General features: G+C 34.0%; 1 protein-coding gene across 1 annotated transcript in view; it reads left to right on the top strand.

Annotated features, from left to right (window-relative positions):
- The window catches only part of LOC129217480 (peroxisomal multifunctional enzyme type 2-like), a 94,885-nt gene that overhangs the window by 51,575 nt on the left and 19,274 nt on the right, over positions 1–24,036 (top strand). The window contains exons 21-23 of the mRNA XM_054851787.1: positions 348–478; positions 1,409–1,507; positions 2,533–2,677. Of these exons, the coding sequence (XP_054707762.1) occupies positions 348–478; positions 1,409–1,507; positions 2,533–2,677 (375 nt within the window). The remainder of the gene's footprint in view (positions 1–347; positions 479–1,408; positions 1,508–2,532; positions 2,678–24,036) is intronic.

Here is a 24,036-nt window from a genome sequence, read left to right as displayed (position 1 = left end):
CGCTAAGTTTTGTCACCAACTTGGTGACAAATTTGGCGATTTTTTTGCACCACTTTTGCTCTCAAAACATTACTGATCTAGTTTTTGGTCATGATCCTAAGCTGAAGGACCTTTGTATACTACTTAACCAAAGATGAATCCAGCTTACGGTTTTGGGACTGTAATTTAGTTATGAGTACAGAAACTGGAAAGGGGGGGGGGAGGAGGGTTTAGGATCTTTTTTTAAATGTCAAAAAACATTGAAATGAAATTCTGAATAAACCAATCATGGAAAAAGGTTTCATGTTTTAACAAAAGTGTGTGTATTTTCCTGTCTGCTAAAATATTGACTTTACACTTCATTTTAGCTGTGGATTTGAAAAGTGGATCTGGAAGAATAGTTGCAGGTACTATAAATGGTGTGAAGCCTGGCTGCACACTAATTCTTGAAGATGAAGATATGTTATCGTTAGTAACTGGAAAATTGGACCCTCAAAAGGTAATTTTCTAAATCTAGGTTGTCCTCATTTTTTTTAGTATTCATATATTTTTTCAGTAACATTATTTTCAAAATATGAATTGTGAAAGTGATAATTTTGTTTTGTTTTAAATGTATTTTTTAGTTCTATTATATACTACTCATGCTTGGCATTTAAAAGAAGTCCTTTGAATAAATAAAATCCTCCCTTCCCCCCTGATGTGAAATAATCATTCTCTTTTACATTGATGCATACACATCCTTTAAAAAACGAGTTTCTTTGCAATATAAAATAACTCGCCAAGATTTGAAATTTCATTAACATTTGCTTTGAAACATTAAATAATTCACCAACTCTACTGTTAAAAGATTTCCCCTCCGCTCTTTTTGAAAAGTTTGCATGCATGCTACACAAAGACTATTGAGCTCAAACTCACAAAGATGCTTGAACGCATTGTCAACTAAAAGAACTTAAAGCATCCAAAACTTCAGGTTTTCAGTGTGATAAAATTTTCTGAAACCTTAGCCTAAACATGGTAATTGGTTTCATGAAGCTGTTCCGCCATTTTAGAGCACTTTTTTGGAAATACTAGTTCCTCAGGATTTGAATCGTTGAAGCTGAAAATTTGCATAGGATAGTTTCAAAAGCATGTCCTCCATTTCATTCAAATCAAAGATGGTTGAGCGGGGACCACTAGGTCACTTGATATGGAATGACTACTTAACGAAAATGTTATAATTTTTTTGACAATGAGTGCAGAAGATCTCCTGCTTCTCTAAATAAATAATGCATTTTAAAAATCAATTCTTGGAAAGTTGGAAAGCTGTAAAGATTTTACTCGTTTTTCCATTGAAATGATGTTATTTATATTGATTGATTTTGAAGTAGTATCATAGTGTAAGGTTGCAGCTTTTTTTTTCCAATGTTACTCAGTATTTTGTTTTTTCCAGGCATTTATGTCAGGAAAGCTGAAAATCAAAGGAAATATAATGCTCACACAGAAACTTAAACCCCTTTTGGCTGCCAGAAGTAAAGTTAAAGCTCCAGAGGTATGCAATTTTAGATATTTATCATGTTCATTGTCAATAAAATGTTTTGCTTCTTATATTTCTCATATTTATTTGCTTATTTTACTTACTTTATTAAAAACAGTTTCTGTCTATTTTGCTCAATAATTTGATATGAGTTTCAGAAAATGTTTGTTCTTCAAAAATAAATAAAATTGTAAAATAAAAAAATAATAAATAAAAGAAAGATATAAAAAATTTATTTTTTAAAAAATGCTTATGTATGAAAGGACATTCAAAGAAAGTTCAATAATCTTATTTATGATGATGGTTGAAATTTGCATAGTGTATGAGATAAATAAAATAAGATTTATATTTTTTACAATGTAGAATAATGTAATAAGAAATATATAAATGCTCTAGTGACATATATATATATATATATATATATATATATATATATATATATATATATATATATATATGTCACTAGAGCAGCCAGAAATGCCTCCTGGTGAGTTGGAGGTTAAAAAAAAAAAAAACCTTCTGGAGGGGTTTTTTATGATAATATATATTGTTTATTATGACTTCAGGGAGGGGGAGAGTATCAGAAATACATTCTGGAAGGGGTTTTTTGATCAAAAATACCTGCTGGAAGGATCTTTTTTGGATCCAAACAGACCTTTCATCTGTATTAGAATTTGTATTTATGTTAAAACAAAAGCTCGGGGGGGGGGGTTAGCCCCCCCCCCTCGTTCCACCACTGATATGTAGAATTTGTTAATACTTTTAAAATGAGCGTATGAGGTTTTATTTTGTTGGATTTCAAACTACAATTACCTAAGATTGATGTTAATCATATTTTTAGCGGAATAAAAATTGAGCCCCCGCCCTTTATTGAACTAATATTGCAAAACATTAACTGAATTATTTTCCAATGTCTACAAAATCTGTTCTTTAAAATATTATAATTTTGCATTTTATTTCATTTCAAAACTTTAATGCAATATTTTGTGAAACATAAAATTTGTCTAAAAATGTTTTCCCCCCCCCCCCTTATTTTATAGCCTGAAATACATTCCAATACACAGTGTGACAAAATCTTTATGAAACTTGGAGAGAAACTGAAGAAAAATCCGGATTTGGCTAGTTCTATTAAAACTGTTTATCAGTGGAATATTTTGAAGAATGGAAAACAAGTTTCTGTTTGGAGTAAGTGAATATTAATTATTAAAATTTACATGCATGTGCATGAAGTAAAGTTTGCAGCGTAGATTAAAATAAATGTCACCTTAAGAATATGAACATTCAAACAGCATTGATTTTCAATGTCAGAAAAACTATCATGATACGCCAAAATTCTTAATCTTGCAAATGATTATGGCCTTCAATGTATAAGTAAGCTGTGTAAAACACTTTTGGCTTCATTTGAGATTTCTTCCGACCGTGAACAAATGAGTTTTGTCAATTATTTGAGAAAATGAGTCCACTCCTTAAAATAGTAGAGAAGGAAAAAAGGACGTGCTATATTTTCGAGTTTAGCGACATTTTGGCGATATGATAAAAAAAAGTAAGTATATTTTCGTTATGTGATTTAGACCTGAAATATTTATGTTGCAACAATAACTGCATTGAGTTGACAAGTAACAATGACAGGCTTTGCCTTCTTTATTACAATGCTGCTCTTTCCAATTTTCAATTCAAATTATTTTTTGGAGGCGTTGTTTCTGACAATTGGCTGCTGAAAGTAGTAAAACCAAGGTCCACCCACTTACTTGGAATACAACTTGTCCAATGAGAGTCACCTGCCTTCACCATACAAAATTAAAATGTTTTACCTCTTCAGTTGATTTCTTAAATTACAAGGTGACAATTTAAGCTGCAGAACCAATACCACATTATGGATTACGTTCTTTAATTTTCCTCTGAATATCTCACTTTCATGAAGATGGATGCTTCTGAAAAAAGTTGCGGCCAAGGGCCAACTATTGACAGCTGAACTTAAACTCATTCCCTGAATCTCATAACTTTTTTGCATAGCTAAAGACGTCCTTGAAACCCCTAAAAAGTGCTTATGCTATTCATTTTTTCAGTTTTGTTGCATCTCCTACATTCAATTTCTAAAGGGTAAACATTCAATGTAGTGTTTAATTTGCTTAAGTTTTTTTAATTCGTCTCTAACTTCCATTGTGTATTCAAATTCAATGTTTTTTTTTTTTTTTTTGCTGTTATGTTTAGTTATTGCATACAAAAAATCATATTTAATCTATATTTTGTTTTAATTCTGTGCTGCAACTTAAACATTGCAGGTCTAAATAATCACATAACGAAAATATACTCGTACATTTTTTTTTCATATTGCCAAAATGTTGCTAAACTCGCCTTTTTTCCTTCTCTACTTATTTTAAGGAATGGACTCATTTTCTCAAAATGATTGACCAGAGTCATTTGTTCACGGTCAGAATAAATCTCAAATGAAGCCATAAGTGTGGGTACTTTGGACATTTTTAGAGAGGAAATTTAGATTTTGACATTTTACCGCTAAGTTGAGCATTTGTTCTCATTTCTGGTAGCAGTAGTTTGCACTTTTCCACCCCTAATGTTAGCTTAGCAATTTTTCCTTTTGGATAACCTTTGAATTAAGCTTTAAGGTTATTATATATGGTTTAAAGCTATTCTAGAGGATTTAAGGGAGTTACCTTTTAAAGGCAGGTTTGCATGAATTTTTACCATTGAAGTAAGTCAGTGGCGCACACAGGAACTTTTCAAGGGGGGGGGGGGGCAGGATCGAATGGCCACCATTCTCATATTATACTCCAACGTGCATCCGAACATATTTTGATTTTATTGATTGTCAGAAACAAAAAACATTAAAAAAAAAAAAAAATTGAATAATTACTTAACATTAGTTAATGAAATGAATTTATGGACAATAAATACTTAATTAAAATACCAGAAAACACAAGAACAAATGTATTTACTTTTCTCATTGTTAAAAATAAAACAGCGAAGTAAAATCATCATGCTGGAACAATTTATGTTCACATACTGTTCGATTTGTTGGAAGAAAGATAGAAAATAAATTATATTTTTTTATTTATTAAATCTGAAATTATTGTTACCTTTGCTTGGAATTATTTTATGTACTACATGAATAGGATTATAGCCAATTAAAAGCATTCTAGGGTCATGGGAGGGGTCCAGACGCCTTGCACCCTCCCCTTCTGTGCACCACTGAAGTAAGTACATTTGTTTTTGTCACAAAGTGCTAAGGAACTTGAAAGTAAAAAATAGGGTGTATTGAGAAAAGCAGAAAAAGAAGACCGATTGCATAGATCGTTAGCACAAAAGAACATTTGTACAGTGGAGTACCGTTTATACGTTTCTCTTTTGTACGTTTTTATCAATTATACGTTTTTTAAATTGGTCCCTGCAGAGTCTAATACTCATTAACCTATACCAATTATACATTTTTTCATTTGTACGCTTTTTTTATACAGTCCCTTCAAAAACGTATAAACGGTGCTTCACTGTAGTTCCTTCCCGAAAATGTCTCAGTAAAACACTACACATAAATTTCAACTTTTGCTGCTTTTTATCGAATTCTGTAGCTATAATTTACAGGTTTCTCCACTAAGTCCATTGAGAGCATTTGCAAGACAAGAGATAGTTTATTAATTTTGTATGTTTCTGTTAATCTAATGATATTATGAATAAGTATTGTATAAGAAATATCTTGAGTTTATTAATAATGCTTCGAGCTTGTGAATATCTTTACAAAAGTTTGTCGTGTAGTACCATGTGTTGGTGCATACACCACCTTTGTATGTGTACCAAAGGTGTGTGGAATCATATTAGAAGTATTTGATACTTTATAAAAAGTGAAAATAAATTTTATGCAAGATATTCTAAGAAAAACATTGATTGGATCTATTTAAAGGAACTTTTCTTGTTAAGTGAATCCCTGAATAGTAAAGAAAGCAACTTGGGCGCCCATAAAGGAGGGCAAGAGGGGACTCAAAACTCTCCCGTCCTAGACATTAGTACATCCTTGCTTTTAGTGCTATATTTTTTTTTGGGGGGGGGGGGACATTTCTTCTTTAGCCATTACTAAATGAGTATTAAAAATATATCTTCGTTTGGAAGCTAAATTTTCTCCTTTTATTCAGAAAACTCTTTTGAACTATACGATGATTCCTCCAACAACATGCACTATTGAGCGATTATTATATTTAGTACCTTCAAGCAGATAAAAACATGGTTGGAAATTATCATAGATCAAGAGCATCTTTTAAGCTTTTGCTTGTTAAGTACAGTCGAGTCCCGACTTACGAGAGGGATGCGTTCCAAGACTCCTCGCGTAAGTCGAAATTTCGCGTTGTAGAAAAATATATGCATACAAAATTTTTAAAGCATACCAAATACTTTTAGACACTTATAAACACCCCTCAAACTATTCTAAAGCATTCCTTAATCATACACTACAGTTTCTTGCATAAAGAACTGAACTTTTACTGTATTTAAAAAATAAACTGTTATTCAACATGAAATACTTTAAAATGCCTAAAATGAATGACCAATGGGAATGAAAGACATAAAATAAAATAACACTGTATGCACAGCATGTAGTAAAATTAAAATGATGCACTGTACTAGTACTGTACAGTAGATACAGTAACAATATTTAAGAGTTAAAAAATGAAGATATTGATGATTTCTGCTCCATGATCAGATCGTTATTTTTATCTAATACACTTTTAATACGGTTGCATCGCATATTCTTTTATAACGTTTCAATTTGTGGTAACATCTCCTTTTCCTGATCTCTTTATTAATCCACAATGCATGAGCATTGGAAGACCAGCTTCCATTTTCATATTATCTACTTTGCTAGACTTCTCTGCAAGCTTCAATATTAGAAACTAAGTTCTAAACTTTTACGGATATCTTTTTGTTTTGACTTTTCATTGTACGTATGGAAGATTCACTCTTCTTATTGCCGCGCTACCGTCGACATTTTATTGTTTGTTCATGCATATTGAGAATCTTAGCCATTTTTAAATTTTTTTATCAGGAACTTTTCTTTTTCTTCCTGTCTTCACAAACTTTAGAAGAAGGTGACACTAAGGTGCCATTATATTTCATCAACTTTAATATTTAGAATGAAAAAATAAATAAATAAATGAAAGATGCTGAGTGGTTATTTGATGCACTAGACTAGTTTAATGTGGGAACTTTGGCTGTCAGTGATGCTTAAAGATATATAATAACATTCACGAATTCGATATTTAACAACCAATAACGAAGTTGATACTTCCTTTCAAAAAGGTTCCTATTGTGGGCGAAAAATTCGCGTTAGCGCTAAAATTCGTCACTTGTAAAAAATTCACGTTATAGCCATTTCGCGTAAGTCGAATCGCGTTGTAGCGGGAGTCGACTGTATTTAGAGAGGTAGAATAAAGGAGAGGTAGAATTAGCGATTGCTAAGTTTTCCAGGAGCAAATGAAACTTGCAATTTGCTTTCTCCAATAAGTATTAAATGTTACAAATTTTATCATCCCTATTCTGCAAAGTAAACATCAATTGTAACTTTGTCTTTTTAATTCATTTCAAATGCTGCAATGACATTAGTGGTAAATTTCAGATTTGAAATCTTTCATTTTTATTTTATTAATAGTCTCATTATCTATGTACTAAAAAAAGTAACGCCAATGAAATAGAAATTCTGTGTGTTGCAGGCCCGCGTTCAGGAGACCCCATAGCACTTGCAGCCTTTAAATTTCGTACAAAATTACTTTGAGCCCCGAGAGTTTGCGCTTGGAATTTTTAATTTTAAATTTCAAATTAGTTTTTTAAGCTAAAACTTCTCGTAAATTTCCTATTTAATAGATGAAAGATTTACCACATCTCTTAATATTCTATGTCGCAAGAAAGAGCTTTTTTTCTGCATCAGATGAAGCTTTTTTGTAAATTTCAAATTAGTGTTTTTTTTGGAATTATTTTTTGAATTAAAATTTCACATAAATGCCTGTTAAAAGGAATGAAACATTTCTCACACCTCTTAACAATTGTTTGAAAGAGTTTTTTTCTATGCGTCAAATAAAGCTTGTTCCATTTTTTTCAGTTAAGTTGAACAGCAGATATATTTTAGCAAAATGTCTTAGACTCTACTATTCAAGCCCAGGGCTAAAAAGCAAAATATATTTCTAGAGACCATGAATTTGAAAGTGACTTTTGAAATGTACAAAACTGTCGTTCTGCAAAGCTCAGGAGTCCCTTAGCACCTATAGCAGTGCGAGTTGGTACAAGTTAGTTTGGAACTCCACGAAGGATGCTCTTGAAACCGTTTTTTATTTTAAAAATGTCTTGGTTATGCAGATCTCTGTTAAATTCTTTTTGTCAATGGGTGAGAGCAGGATTGTGTTTCAGTCATGAAATTTTTAAGCAAATTCTATTTTCTACGGGAGGAAGAGGGGGGGTTTTCATTTTGTTCTCAACAATACTTGTAACATGCTTTTAAATCTGTTTCTTAAAGACAATTTATTCTTTGCAAATCAAATTAGATTACAAAGCATACTTTTGGGATTGGTGAATATTAGCGAGCAGGGGCAGAGCCCCATAGTATAAATTTGTTATCATTTTTATTATTGAAGATATTTTCAAAGAAAAGTGCCGATAAATATTCTGAAAACAATGTGTTAAATTGTTTGACTAATTTCATCTGCATTTTTAGGACATCCAAACTATCAAAAGCTACCTTCTGTTAAGAAATTAAATGTAAATTTAACTATGCCATATTTTATTTAAGCTCCCACACTACTATCTGGTACAACGGCCGGGTTTAACATGAAAACAAACAATTACTCATTCCCCTAACCAATGAAGCAACTGTCGACAATGGAATCTCAGTGGGATTTTTGTATTTAAATAGAACTTCAAAAAAAAAAAAAAAAAAAAAATCATACCCACCTATCTATTTTCCGCTAGCCATCAAAATGTGCTTAGTAACCTCAATAACACAGCAGTTAAGTCAGTATGAATTACAAAAATTAAAACCTTAACGAATCTGGTACCTTCTTTCATAGACTTAGTGGATAGTTGAAACTGGAAAAAAAATCTTTAACTGTAAGCTATGGAGGAAAAAAAAATCTTTGCCCCTCTTAAAAATTTCCATATGGGCACCTATGGGCAACATCAATCCTCTTTTTAATTAAAACATAACAATTGCATTATTGCTGACCGCCTTATCTAGTGATCAGACTGCGGATGGTGAGGTTCGAGGTTCAAATCCTGTCTCGAGCATGAATGTACTTTCTCTCTCCTGTGTCCTGTCCTTCTCCTATCTTTGTGTGAATGAATGGTTTTTGTGCTGTGAATGCACAAAGAGTAACAGCACCAGTAACAGACATGTTTAAGACATCAGCTCTCAGGTTAACTCAATTATCTGAGCCTTTTGATGTATTTAGTCTTTAAAACTATTTTACTCTCATGCAACAATATCTCATCTAACGTTTGGCTATTTCTGAATTCTCTGAATTAGTTAATTCTATTTTTATTTGCTTAATTTCGAGAAAAGGTTCAACCCCCAGTAACAGACACCGCTCATCCTAAGCAGGGAGAAAGTGAGATACATGCAATTCAAAGGCCCAGTAACGCATCAGACTTAAACGATACATAAAATGTGTTGTCTTATAAAAGAGGTAAGCTCGTGAACCAGTAATTCCTAACGCAAATAAACTTTGGCCAGCTGCTTCTGTTTCTTGGAAAAAACGAAACAAGTGAACCTGATGCAGCAGTAAAGAGCCTTCTAAAATTTCAATCGGAGAAGGTTACAAGAAGACACAGACCATGGAGGTAGTTTCACAGATCAGGGGTCAAAAATTCCTCTTAAAGGCCTTGGTTTTAACATTATTGCTAATCTTTATACACAGGGCCGGATTTACCTAGTTCGACGTCAGTAAAAATATAGTTCTATGTAGTTTTTGAAAAAATTTCTACGTCGATCGGTTTTAGAACCGTTATTTCTGAATATTCAGGACCGTTATTCCTGAATGTTCAGAGCCGATATTCGTGAACGTAACGGAAGTGGCAAGTTTTTAAGTAGTTCGACATCGGTGAAAATATAGTTCTATATTGTTTTTGAAAGTTTTTCTACGTCGTTCGGTTTTTTGTGCTACTAGGGATCTTAGGGCCCCTGCTTTATTGGGGGCCCCAACTGCTGAAAAATAGTTGGATTCGAATGTCAAAAGGTTTCAATTTGTGTTACATAAATGTGTCTGCTTTTTACATAACTATAACTGTATTACTTCTATACTTTCTCTATTACTTGTTGTTCTTGCAGCAATTATTATACTGCTTGAAAATTTAGTTCAAAATTATTTCAATATAAACTTTTTCCAAACTTTTTTTAGACACAGAAGCGGCTCGTGCCTTGAAAAAGTTAGGGGGCCAGATCATGGGTGCTCTCGCCCCCCCTCGCCCCAGGTTTTTGGAGAAAAAAACAGAACTTTCTTTTTTAAAATATTTTCTTTTTGTGCAAATAAATAAATTAAGTTCATTTTAAACACACACAGGACAAGTTACAAAATACTTAAACTACTAAGTAAATCACAAAAGATATATTATCATGTGTCTGTCCATGATTGCCGGCAGGGTAGTCCACTCCCCCCCCCCCCCATGACTTTCCAAAACAAAAATTAATTTATCAGATAGGGAAAAGCTACAAAATCTATCAAAAAAATTATTAAGCTCACATTTATATCCAGTAGGGCTAGACGATGTAGGAATTTCTACATCTTGATGCATCACCAACGTTATATTGCGATGTTATGATACATTACGATGTGACTTTTTTGTAAATAAAATTATTGTTATTACTTAGAATTTTTATTAAGTTGCTTGTTTGAATTTTACAAAATATAATACAAGGTATAAAATCGAATATCATACATAAAAACTTATCAACAGACTTCAGCACCAGAAAGGAATATAAAAAAATCAGCGTTAAATGTGCAAGTCAGCTTCATTGTTAAGTCAGATAGGATTGACACACTGCTAATTTAACATTAGTATGAAAAAAATAGATATTAAAACGGCAACAATTGTCTACCGGTGTCTGTGCATCGGTGTAGTATCGATGCATCGGTTTTGGAGAAAAATTCTAAACTGGTTTTTAGTGATGTAGGATGCATCCCGGTTTTTGGCGATACAGCGATGTATCGCCCAGGCCTAATGTCCAGTACGCTCTCCGCCGCTGCAGTACCCCTCCGTTGCAGCACCGGTAAGGCGCATATAGGAAAAAATCTCATCAATTTGATTGATTTGATTTGCTCATCAAATCTCAATTTTGAAATCTGTAGTTTAAAAACTCAATTTTAGACTGTTTTTGGTGATGTTAGGGGAAAGAACAGTACGGGGGGCTCCGCGGAAATTTGCAGAAATAGGAGGCTTAAAACGCAGTTATAATCCATATTTATTAACGTTTGGGTAAGGGATGGAACTCCGGGATTCTCCCCGATCGTTTTTTTTTTCTCTTTTGAAAAGAAAAAAACCCTATTGAAATCAATTCTTCCTTCCCCCTCTAATTTTTCGAAATTGCAGTTCCAAAAACGCAAATGTAGACAATTTGAAGATTTTTACAAAAAGGGGTTCTGGAGCTCTCCTCTAGAATTTTTTTTCGAAATTGAAGTCTAAAATCGTCTTGAAGAAAAAAATCTTCGCACAATCCGAATGAAATGAAATTTTGATTTAAGATAAAATTTTAGCAACTGAATTACAAACGTGAAGAACTAAGAACTTTTAAGGTAACTTCAGAACTTCTATACGAAATAATCTAAAAAATAATGACTTCTTCTCTAGATTGTCATTATAGTACGTAAGTTACTTGAAGACAAAGAGGCAAGAAAGGAGCAAACGGCCTTATCTTGAAATGAAGGTTTCTTCCTTTACTGTATGTTTATTTTATATAACCGGAATCGAGTAAGAAAATTATTCAAGCTATGTAAAATTAACAACATACAGGCTGGGTAAGCTGGGTAACGGTCTCAGCGAATTCTGCTGTAAATAGTGAGGTTCAGTGAGTTGGTGTTGAGGGGGAAAACACACACACAAAGATTATCCGCGGCAGTATGTTACCGCATCTCATTAATGTAACACTTTTTTAACAGATAATCCACGGATTATACGCAGGAAAATACCTACAATCTATTTTGTTTTTAATTTCAAGCACGTGCGCCCCCCCCCCAAAAGGAAAGTAAATAAAAAATTTATAAATTATTGTCTGGCCCCTCCCCCGACCCCCGAGCCGCCATTGATTAGACATTAGTCTCTAAGAGTGATTTTAATAATCTATTTAGAATTCTTATGCCAGGTGGTTCAGTGGCGGATACAGAGGATCCTTTTGAGAGGGGCGAATGACTAATGCATTATGTAGGGGGAGGGGTGACTAACGAAATTTTTTTTTTTTTTTAAAGTTTAAGACTTGAAGCATGATGGTTTTTTTTTTCTCGAATAATGTATATAATTCAAAGAGTTTGAATGAAAGCTAATTATTTCGAATATCTAGAATAAAAAAAAAAAAATAAATTTCAAAAGAGGAAGAATAATTATTTGTATTCTGGATTCATCATCCAAATTAAACCGTTCAACTTTTGATCCGTTTGAGAACTCGTTAAGTACAGTAACCCCTCGTTATATCGCGCTTTTCGGGGGACAAAGAAAAAGAGCGATATATCCGAAAGCGCGATATAACGGAGGTCATTAAAAATAGTTATAAGTCCAATACACAAGTTAAACTAGCATTCGTTCTTTTTGACATGATTTTCTAGTGGTTTCGATGTTGTTCACGAATGAACTATCATACCTATTGAAATTTAAACAAGATTGAAATTTAAGTAAATTTTCACCGTCAAAAAGTTAAAAGCATCAAATGGCTAATGAAGACGATCTTTTTGAGTTGCCGCGAGATAAGAGTGAGCATTCCAATACCCTCTTATTCCCAATAGACTTTCCAATCCGTTTGACTTGCTGTAGAAAGGATGTGAAAAGTAAAAGTAACCACATTGTTAACAGAAAAGTCTTTCACCCGTTCAGATCATTCACAAACCCTGGTTTGTACAACCAAGCACAAATCTTTTCTGTACTAAAAGAAGGGCGTATGTTTTCTTTTACATGGGCTAGTATGACATGACACCTGCTTGATGTCTCTCACTTATTGTAAAGGAAATGTATCAATACAAAAGAAGATGTTAAGTAGTTTACAGAGTATCTGAAATATACTGCGCGGGTATGTACATTTGGATGATAGGTATTGCTGCTGCTTTTCCCGCGAATTCAGAAGAATAGCTTCCTCTTGTTCATTGACAAAATAAAGAAGAAAGAGACCTTCTCTGAGCAACACCATATGTTTTCAGAAATGGTTTCAAACTTAAAGCGAAGTTTTTTTTTTCTTCTTATTTTAGACTTTAATATTTCGGGAGACAGAAGAAAAGAGCGATATATCCGAATGAGCGATATAACGAGGGGCTACTGTATTTTCAGCAGCCATTTTGGTCCTCAATTGTACTTTTATTCCTTAGAAAAGCAAAGGTTACGGTATCAAGATAGCATCTCTTTGTACCAGTTTTCTTACCGAATATAATGAAATTAAAAAAAAAAAAAACATTTGTAAATAAAATTTGAAGATAGATAGATATGGATTTGTTTGTTGTTGAAAGTAGGTAAAAATTGAGAGTTCACCGTCAGGAGGGGGCTCTAGGGCTCATAGCCCCCTCCCACGCCCCCTCTGACCTTGGGGATGACCTTGGTCTGCCCCTCCACCCCTGCCGAACTTTTTTTTTCATAGTACCAATCAGCTTTAATATTCAATATGATTTATACATTTTCATGAGTTATGTTTTAATCGCGTTATTAATCGTTTACACTGTCATTTTATTATTTTCATGCATTTATTATACTTGTTAAAATAAATCCCAACTCTGTTATATTTATCATTCTTTCGGTGATTCTTTTTTTTTTCGGACTTTGAATAATTTCGACGAATGGTTGTCAACACAACCAAAGTTTCGCGAATTTAATTATTTTTATTTTTACAGAGTGAAATAGGATCTTTAAGATTGAAAATAAACTTTTGTTTTAAGTTGATGGTCCCACCAACCAACCCGGTGTATCAAATACACCCCATCAACTTTTTTTTTTTTTTTTGAGAAAATTTTATTTCAGGAAATTTTATTTAAGAAAAATTTTATTTCAGGAAATGATTTGACATATTCCAAATTAGCTGCATTGGTATGCATCGGCTGATGAAAAAAAAAAAAAAGTTGATGGGGTGTATTTGATACACCGGGTTGGTTGGTGGGACCATCAACTTAAAACAAAAGTTTATTTTCAATCTTAAAGATCCTATTTCACTCTGTAAAAATAAAAATAATTAAATTCGCGAAACTTTGGTTGTGTTGACAACCATTCGTCGAAATTATTCAAAGTCCGAAAAAAAAAAGAATCACCGAAAGAATGATAAATATAACAGAGTTGGGATTTATTTTAACAAGTATAATAAATGCATGAAAATAATAAAATGACAGTGTAAACGATTAATAACGCGATTAAAACATAACTCATGAAAATGTATAAATCATATTGAATATTAAAGCTGATTGGTACTATGAAAAAAAAAGTTCGGCAGGGGTGGAGGGGCAGACCAAGGTCATCCCCAAGGTCAGAGGGGGCGTGGGAGGGGGCTATGAGCCCTAGAGCCCCCTCCTGACGGTGAACTCTCAATTTTTACCTACTGTTGAACTGTTTAATATTCGCACAAAAGTAGGAATGTTTGAATGCTCTTTTCCGAAAATTTTTGTTATTAACACATTTTCAGACGCTCTTTGGTATTTAATAGGAGAAGGGGAGCTTCGAGCTCTTTCTCCAGAATTTTTTTGAAATTGAAGGGTATATTTTCAAAAGCACAATTGTTTGCCACCTTTGGGGGCTTGATGGGAAAAGATGAGATTCAGGAAATTCTCCCCAGTCAATTGTTATTAGAGCTCCGAAACCAAAATTTTTTAGATCTTTAATGGGTATTAAAAACAAGGGTTTTCGGCAGCTTTCCCCCTGAAAATTTTTCGGAATTGAAGTCCTACAAACGAATTTGTAGGCCATCTTTGATAATGTAGCAGGGGGGGTTCAGAAATTTTCCTGAGTAATGTTTCGATGTAGAAGTTCCAAAAACACAGTTAGACAATCTTTGAATGATGTTAAATGAGGGCTCCTCTCCGGAAATTTTTCGAAACTAAAGTTCTGAAAACACAGCTGTAGGCCCTTTTTTATGACGTTGGGAGTAGGAACGGGGTTCACAACTTTCCACCGGAAAATGTTCAAAATTCGAGTTTTGAAAATCTGATTGTTGGCCATCTTTGATAGCGTTAAGGGAACGGATGAAGTCAGGAGCTTTCCTTTAACCTTTCGATATTGAAGCTTTAAAAGCTTAATGTTACAGTATATCTTCGTTGATGTTAGGGGAAAGGCTCGGGGACTATCCCCGGAATTTTTTCGAAATTGAGCATTTAAAAACGCAAAATGAAAGCATGAGGTTCAAAACTCCCCCCCGGAAATATGTTGGTATTAAAGTTCCAAAAGCATAGTTTAAGTTTTTTTTTATGATGGAAGAGGTGAGGTTTTATAGTCTTCTCGCGGAAGTTTTTTGGAACTGGTGTCTTAAAGTAATTTTTGTCTGACTATGGTAACGTTTAAGTAAAAGGATGGGATTCAAAGAATCTTTCCCAGCGATTTTTTTCGAAATTGAAGCTCCAAAAATTTAAAATTTTTAGAGGTTTGATGATTTTCTCCCGGAAATTTTACGAATACCAATTTTTTTGGGTGGGGGGGGGGGGGAGAGGGAGGGGACAATCTCTCCAAGCGCCTCCCCCCCCCGCTTGTGGATCCGCCCCTGAAATGGTTACTGGAACTAAAGTATGTTTTAAATTTCCTATATTTCCACGTAGATAATTTTAAATACTCCTTTGCAGTTTTTTTCCCCTCCAAGAAACTTCACATGACGTTTTCAAAAATTACTATTTTGATTAAAAAAAAAGCATATTTTTTTAAAATATATTTTTGTTTAACAACTTGAAACGTTAATTGTGCCTTGCAATGCAACGTTGTTGCATTTTATTAAAGCATACAATGTATTTCAAGCAGGGCAAAGAGAGGAAACCATTTTCATTATGGCAATGTAAATCAGGGAAAAGTCAGGGAATTTTTTTTCACAGTTCCTGTCGCCACCCTGATTTAAATCTTTTACAGTAATGTACTTGAACACCTCGGGGAAATTGAAGAAAAATGGTCTGTTTTAGAGAAACATTTAGATAAAATTTATTCTGTTTCAGAGGAGAATAAAAAATTTAAAATTTATGAAAATTCTCATTTTTGGGTTCAAAAGTTGGGGGAGGGGGGGGGGGGGTGTTAAAAAAAAATTGAGACATTAGAAAAAGCCATTTTTGTAATCCATGAGCTTTGAAGAGAACAAAATACACCTCTAAAGTAGTTTTTGTGGTTTTAAAGAAAATATTGTTTTTAAAGAATTTTTTTAACTGGCGCCCCTTTTTGTGACCATCGCGCTTGAGAGGGATACAGCATGCGTGCGCACGCGTGACTCGTCGGAGTGACTAGGCGATAGAAGAAAGAAACAACTTTCAGTGATTGCTGAAATATACTCTTCTATCGGGTTGCGAAACAGCTCTACGATTTTGTGAAAAATCCGTTTTTAGTTTCGTTTTTTTTTTTTTTTTTTTTTTTTTTTTGCATAAGTCCGAATTTTGGGAAGGGTCCGTTTTTAGGGGTCGGAATTTTATGAAGGGTCCGTAAACAGACCTAATTTATGTCTAGATTGAACACCTGGGTGGGGCATATGGGACCTGTTGAAACTAAATAAATTTTGTTTCAACCATCCATTCTTGTCAAAGAAAATTTATAGCGTGCTCAACTGCTCATATTATTTAATATTTTATCTAATGAAAAAGACTGAAAAACAGAACATCATTGTTGAAATTCATCGTTTTACAATTTTTTAATCTTCCTTTTTCGTAATAAAAATTTCAAATTTAAATCTGAAACTCAAAATGGTGTATAAATATATGCAAATAAAATTGCCGGAGCGTATCCGGAGCTGAAGCAATAGTTTATTATCTAGGAGCGGAGTTGAAGACAACCAACACTAACACATTTAAAATAGAAGTTTTTCGACTTCATTTCATTTTTGCCAATTATGAATCTCAAGCGCAGGAACACAGCAGGCAGTACTCCTTTGCCCCCAGCTGCGTTCGTTTTCCATTGCCCGATTTGACAATGTGATTCGATTGTCAGCCTTTTCGGCCATTGCACTTTTTCGCCTCGAACCTTCTGCTCAGTTGACCCATTTTCCCGCTTGCTTCCTCAGCTTTCACTGCAAATCAAAAACAAGATCGAGAAAACGGGAACTGAAGGAGTTGAGCGTTTATTTTTGTCTAAATTCATAACACTTTCGATGGTTTGTTTCGTTGTCTGTGTTCGAAACATCAACATTGTAGACATTGCGGGCAGTTTTGCTACTATTACCGAGTATGGGCGTTCGCATGTCCAGCTACGGTAAGCTATGGATTACTTGTAGACGTAAGCTTCTTTCTCTCTCTTTCTCGTTTTTCTATTATGCAATGAACTGTTTTTGTCATTGTTGTTTTTTATTGTTCTAGAACATGTGCTTACCAAACGAGTCATTTCCTTTTGTTTCCGTCTTTCTTTAGGCGGAATTGTATTTCAAACGCAAACTGTTGTAAAATTTTCTTTCTTTTGAGCAATCACGAATTGCTTGCTATCCTTACTTGATCAAAGTTGATGTTGTTTTGATTTTTCAGATCACCATGGCAACGGGAATAAGTTTAGCTCTTTGTATTAATGTTTACGAAGAGGATAAGTTTTCGTCGCCATGATTACAAATCGTTTGCGTTGATTCAATGCTTAACTTAAGCAGATTTTACTTTTAAAAAGGGGTGGGGGAGGGGGCGTAAAATTACATTTTTTTTCAGGAAAGATACCAACATAGATGAACTTAAAAAGCAAAACTTAATTTAAACACAAATTTCCAGATTGCCGATTCTCATCATTTAAGATTGATAAGATATAATAGGCAACATTATACGTTGACTTTTATTTATGGATATGCCTCGTATTCCCTAATCTAGAAAATCTCCAGTCCTAATATGACGAGTGTGAATTTTTTCTCCATTTCTATTTCTCCTAACTCTTCTTGCTTCTAGCTTGAGGCAGGTTTCTGAAAACGTTCGTTAAGCCTATGCTGTAAAGAAATATAACGGTCGTCAATGCTTTACGTGGTTAACTTTTAAACAATACTATTGAATCATATTGGAGGATCAATTCGAAAATAATCAAAGAGTTGTTCTGGAAGCAGGTCCATCATTTCGAGTTTTTTCATGGGGCGGTGACAAAAGATGCATACTCAATGCAAATTTTATCGGAAAAACAGCAAGAACCACTCCCTCTCATATGTAAAAACATTAATCTTTTAAAGGGGGGGGGGGGGGATTAATTGCCCGCTGTAAATGACGAGCCTGTCTGTAAGAACTAAAACCACGACTGTACTGTATAGAGTACCTAAGGGCCGATGAGCAGCGAACATCGTTAATGACACGCCTCAAATAGAGAAATAAGTTTTATACCTTTCTAACGCATGGAAGCGACAACATTGTTAAAGGATATCCTATAGAATATCAGTTCTCAACCCGTGATCTGTTTGAACGGCATCGAAAAGTAAAATTTGACCGGTTCTCAGACGTTTCCACAAACAAAAAATCCTTCCTCAAGGGTTGAGGGGGGGGGGGGGGAGAAACATCTATACTAGTACATCCTCAACTTGAACTTTGTGATTAATTTTTATACTTTTCTGTGACTTTTGAGCTATGTTTATTATTTCTGTATAATTATTACAATATTTTATGTTATTCTTAACATTTAAGGGTTTTTGTAACTGTTCTTTCATTCCAGTTAAAGTTTTATTTATGTACATATTTATTAATTCATTTATTTTTATATTTCGTAAAAAAAATATTTAAAAAAAAAACCCTAGTCGTTGGCAAAACTTTTTCGCACGTATTTACGGTCTTTGAGTCGAAAGTTTTTTTTTTTTTTTTTGCAAAAAAGACTAAAAAAGAACTGTAAGACAGTAAAAAAACAAACTTTTTTTTTTTGAAGCTCTTGCTAGTCCGCGAGTTAAAAAGTTTTGAGAAACGCTGCTTTAGAAGGAGTTCGTTGTTATTTTGCAACCGGAAACGTCAAATTTAAAATAAAGCGTTATGGTGTTTCAATTTTGGGAAAATAATGGAGAGCTTCATTCTTGAAAACGTAGTTTCACTGGAACTGTCGCGGCGGGGGGGGGGGGGGGGGGGGGGTACGAAAAATCAACTATTTAGGGAATTGATCATGCATTCAATTTTAATTGACTTTAAAGAACCCTCCGTAAACTGTCGCCCAAGCTTACTTAAAGTAGGGGATTTAACGATTTTTGATCTTTCCCTTCTTGGTAATTCCATCCTGTCCCTACAACATATTTACTACATCAGAAAAATGCAATAAAGTGCTTTTATGTTATAACAGTGCATTATAATTGACTACAATAACTGTAACCAATCTTCGTAAAATTTGTATTTTCTGTTCATATATTTTATTTGTGTTTCTATGTTTAAATACTATCTCAGATATTAAGTGTCATTCAATAAAATGTACAAAAAGCACTAATGGCTATATAATAAAAGTATCCTCTAGGTAATCAAGAACTCTCTCTCTCGTCTGTACATCAAACCTTAATTGGATAGTAGTAAACGTAATGCTGAATCTTTTTTTCTAGTTTATGAGGGGAAAAAAATCAATTTTAAAACTTTGAACATACCGATATTGTGTAGTTACTGTCTCCTCTAGAAATGAATAAATACTTTAGTGCTACAAAGTAACAATTTAAAAACGACGTTAAAAATAACGGTGAAGTGTTTTGGAGTTTTTGTCGAAGACTAAACAAATAAATGAAATAAATAAATAATAAACAAATGAATGAAATAAAATAAATATAAATTCCAATTTTTAATTATGTAGTTTTTCGTAGAGGAAAGTTTATAATTCTTTAAAGAAACAATGACTATTTTGACAAGTAAAAAAGAAAATTTTCTTTGTTTTCGGCTAGGATATGTTTTTTGACTAGGACATAAGTAAATCTAAAACAAATCTTGTACTAATGTGTGGCAAAACTGTAAAATTGAAATCTTGGGCAGAAAAGAATTGAATTGTAAATTTCGAAAAGGCATCAAGCCTTAAAATTGCAATTTTACAGCTGATACAAAAAACTGATTTTCTGATAAACCGTTGGACTGATTGTAGATTATTATTATTATTATTATTTTTAACGTTATCGAAAACTGTGTGCGTTATAACAAGGCAAAATTGTATACTTGATGAAAAACTGAGGGAGAAAATGATCGTTACAGTTTTTCCAAGATGAATATTTTTCGAAAATCTTCTGAGGATTTGGGTGATTTAGTAGTAAAACGGAATTATTTTATAACGCATGTTTTTTAAAAGAACAAAAATACAAGTTTTCTTTTACATTTTACTACATTGTTATTCATTGTGATTACATTTTCATACAAAAATATAAAAATATTTCCCCATGTTTTGATTAAAAATCCTCTTCAACGTATCTGTCGACCAGTGTAGAATGCCTTCATTGGAGACTAAAAGTTTTCAAAGTTTTCAGGAGTCTTCAAAAAGTTGTTAACTCTGTGAGATAAGACCTTTCCGGAAATTACTACAGAAGAGAAAGTTATGTTTTTCTTCGGGTTTGAAACCAGATGTCAATTTTTCGCCCTCAAAAGATATAGTTCTATATGTTTACATAAGAAAGCGGGGAAAAGCCAAAAGTCGATTAAAAATAAAACCCCTTGAGATACTCCTTAGAGCAGTGGTTCCCAACCTTTTTCACGTCGCGACCCCCTTTTCACCAAATAAAAAACCCGCGACCCCCTGAGTGTCCCCCGTATATATAAATATGTGTATATGTACGTATGCACACACATTGCGCATATTTTACATAATAACTCAACGTGCTTGAATTATTTTATTTAAGCTTTATGGGTATATTCTTTTTATTTGTGCAATAAGTTCAGAAAAAAAAAAATAAGTATCGATAATGCTAAACGTACATTTCCGACGCTTTCAAAAAATTTTCGTCTTAGCAGTGGCGAATGCAGGATCTAGTTTTCGCCAACTTTCAATGTTGTTGTTGTTATTGTCGTGTGCCAGCTGGGCTGGCAATTTGGGTTGCGCTGCTTCACTTTTCCAACTGTACCCTAATTTGGTGTGAAGTCCGACTTCTACAGTACACACATGCCATAAGGACCCGTTTATAGGGTAGGCAACCATTCACATCAGAACAACACATTCACACAAAGAAAGGATAAGGACAGGGTAGGAAAAATACATCTATGCCCGAGCCAGGATTCGAACCCGGACCTTCCTGTCACAGTCAGGCTTCTTTGACCACTAGACAAGGCAGGCGGTCCAACTTTCAATGAATTAAATGAAGGCGTTTTCTTTTAACAAGGCCGTTGCGAGGGCAAAAAATTTGGAGGGGGGGGGGGGGGATCTTTGGAAGATCCTCAATTTTTTTTCAAACGTATGTATAGCAAGATAGAAATAGTCCTGATTTATGTTTGGAGGAGGGATGAGGGAGGAGGTGTTATTGAGCAATCAAATTAACAGAATTGCGTCATATAAGCGAAGAAAGAGAATTAACAATATGAATCTACAGGGTCGTAAGTGTAACATTCGCGATAGTCCTCCCCCGGAAATTGTAGTTCTAAAATTGCAGTTTACACGATCTCTGGTGATGCTCGGAGGGGGAGAGGTTCAGGGACTTTTATGAACGGTTGAAGCTCGGAGACTTGCCTTTGAAACTTGAAGTTCTAAAAATGAAGTTTCAGATGATTTTTAACGATGTGGGAGGAGAAGATGGATCAGGGATGCTCTCTAATTTTTCGAAAATGAAAATGATATGCCCTAAATAAGCTCAGTTGTCGACAATCTTTGTTGAAATTTATAGGAGAGAAAGAGTTCGGGCGACCTCTCCCCGGAAAAATTTTGAGTTTGACGTTCTAAAAACGCAATTATAGGACATCATAGTAAATGATAGGAAACAGGTTTGAATTTGGAGCCTCTTGCCCCTTCCCCCAGAGGTTTTTCGGAATTGAAGTTTCAAAAATGAAATTTAAACGAGTTTTAATGATAAGGCGGGAGAGAGGATTTCGAGTATTCTCCAAATTTTTTTTCGAAATTTAAGTTTAAAAATCAGAGTAGTAAGTTACCTTTGATGACAAGGAGAAATGTTCAGAGACCCTCACCCAGAATTTCTTTTGAAATTTAAGCCCTAAAACGAAATTTTATTGGATCTTTGATTATGTGACGGGGGACAGCAATCACTCCCCTGGAATTTTTTCCGAAATTAAAATCCTAAGAACCCATTTCTTGGCTATTTTTGATGAAGTTCGAGGACAAGAAGAGTTTCGGTGCTCTTCCCCGGAATATTTCCAAAAATTAAGTTTTGAAAACGCAACTGCAGGACACCTTTCTGGATAAGGGTTAGGGTTTAGATAATCTCACACAAATTATTCGAAATTGAAGTTCCGTAAACGAAATTTTAGACGATTTTGAATAATGTTAGAGAGAGTGAATTCGGGAATCTTTCGTGGAAATTTTTAGAGATTGAAATCCCTAAGCCAAAGCTTAAGATAATCTTAGAGGATGTTCTTACATCGGGTACACTGGCATAAGAGGGGTTGCTGTAGCCCCATAGCCCTTCTTCTGGATTTACCTTTCCGCTCAAGTATTGATGCTACTCTAAAATGTTGCTATTTTTCCCCCAAATATTTTAATTTTTCAACTATGCAGTGATACAATTTTAAGTGTAGAGATAATGTCGTGATCCCCTAAGAAATACTTTGCGACCTTGTTGGGGGGTCGCGACCCACAGGTTGGGAACCCTGCCCTAGAGCAAGTAAATTTTTTAAAAATATGAAAACTTTTCTTGTGTATTATTTGTAAATATATAGCAATCAGGGGAGCCCCAATGGGAGGTCGCGGGAGGTCGCTGTGACCTCCCCAAAAACTTCTTGACAACTGTTTTGCTCACAATTTTGTAAATTTGAAGGCGAAACTGCAACATTTTGCTATAGTTAATTTTCAAAATGATGCCGATGTCCTTTCTCATTAGATGTAGGAATAATGCTGCCGTAGGCAGGTGAAGGGCAGTATCTGCAGAAATGTGTTTTCGAGACATTTGAAGAAACACTTTTTTGGATTCAATATTAATGAATTGTTTTTTTTTTTCGTAGCAGAAGCAAAATAAGCAAGTCATCTTCAATAGATGACAAAAAAAAAAAAAAAAAAAAAAAAGTACAAATTTGCAGTTATTGCCCTTTATCTGCCCTCGGCAGAATATGTGCACACGCTTGCGTTTTATCATTCGGTAAAATTCGGAATTTCATTCTGTATGCTTAGAATTTCTGTCCTCCCAAAAATGTAAGTTTGGGGCACTCCCGATAGCCATACTAACAAACTAATAACACTCGATCAAAATATTTCTCTTTTAAAACGATAATTTTTCGAGTCATCACTTGTTTAAAATTATCTTGTCTTGAGTGTTACTTTCTCTAGTAACCGGAATGATTCGAGACTTCCTGATTTCCTCACGTCAATCAGCCGTTTCGGGGTCAGTGTTATCACTTCCGACTTCCTTACGAGTTACCTTGCAGATTTTTTTTTCCCTTCTCTCCTGCAATTATTCTTTATGATCTAATTGTATTTAAATTCATTTCGCTGTAAGAATTTTCAATCTACGATTTGTTACATCCCCCCCCCTCGGATATTAATTTTTGCATCTGGTAGTTTTCTTAGTCGCGCTTTGTTTTCGAATTCGTATCTTCAGATGTCCGTTGTAGTGGTGCCCTACCTTTTTTCATCTAAGGGACGCACCTAAGGTGAATCTCGCGGGCCAAATTATGCATAACATTTAAAATATGTTTAAGAATTTTTCTTATGGCATGGGAAAACACGGAAAATGAAAAAAAAAAAAAAAAAAAAAAAACAGCTTAGAACTGTTTTCAAATTGTAAACCAAAATATGCCTTAATTACTGAAATAGAGGGGTGTCCCAGAGCTTCTTTCACATCAGACTAATAATGACAGCATAAAAGTTATCTTTATTGAGCGTTAATTCCTATGAATGAACTTTGCGAATGAAAATCTTTCTTGAAGTGATATCATAAAAGCGAAAATCTACTACTTATGTAATTAAAGTTTCTCTGATTTCATCTCAAACAATAATTTAGCAAAATCATTTGCTTAAGATTAGTTGTAAAAACTTCTCTTTTATTCTTATTTCTAGAGACGTTAAATTTGTTTATCGTTGTATTTAAAATGCCAAAATTGAACACTTAATGTGGAATTTTATAATCCTCATAAGGTGCACTCTGCCATGCACTTATT

This window comes from Uloborus diversus, chromosome 2 (assembly GCF_026930045.1).
Source record: "Uloborus diversus isolate 005 chromosome 2, Udiv.v.3.1, whole genome shotgun sequence".
NCBI lineage: Eukaryota > Metazoa > Arthropoda > Arachnida > Araneae > Uloboridae > Uloborus > Uloborus diversus.
Note: the sequence above shows the minus strand (reverse complement) of the source record. Positions and strands in the feature narration are given on the sequence as shown.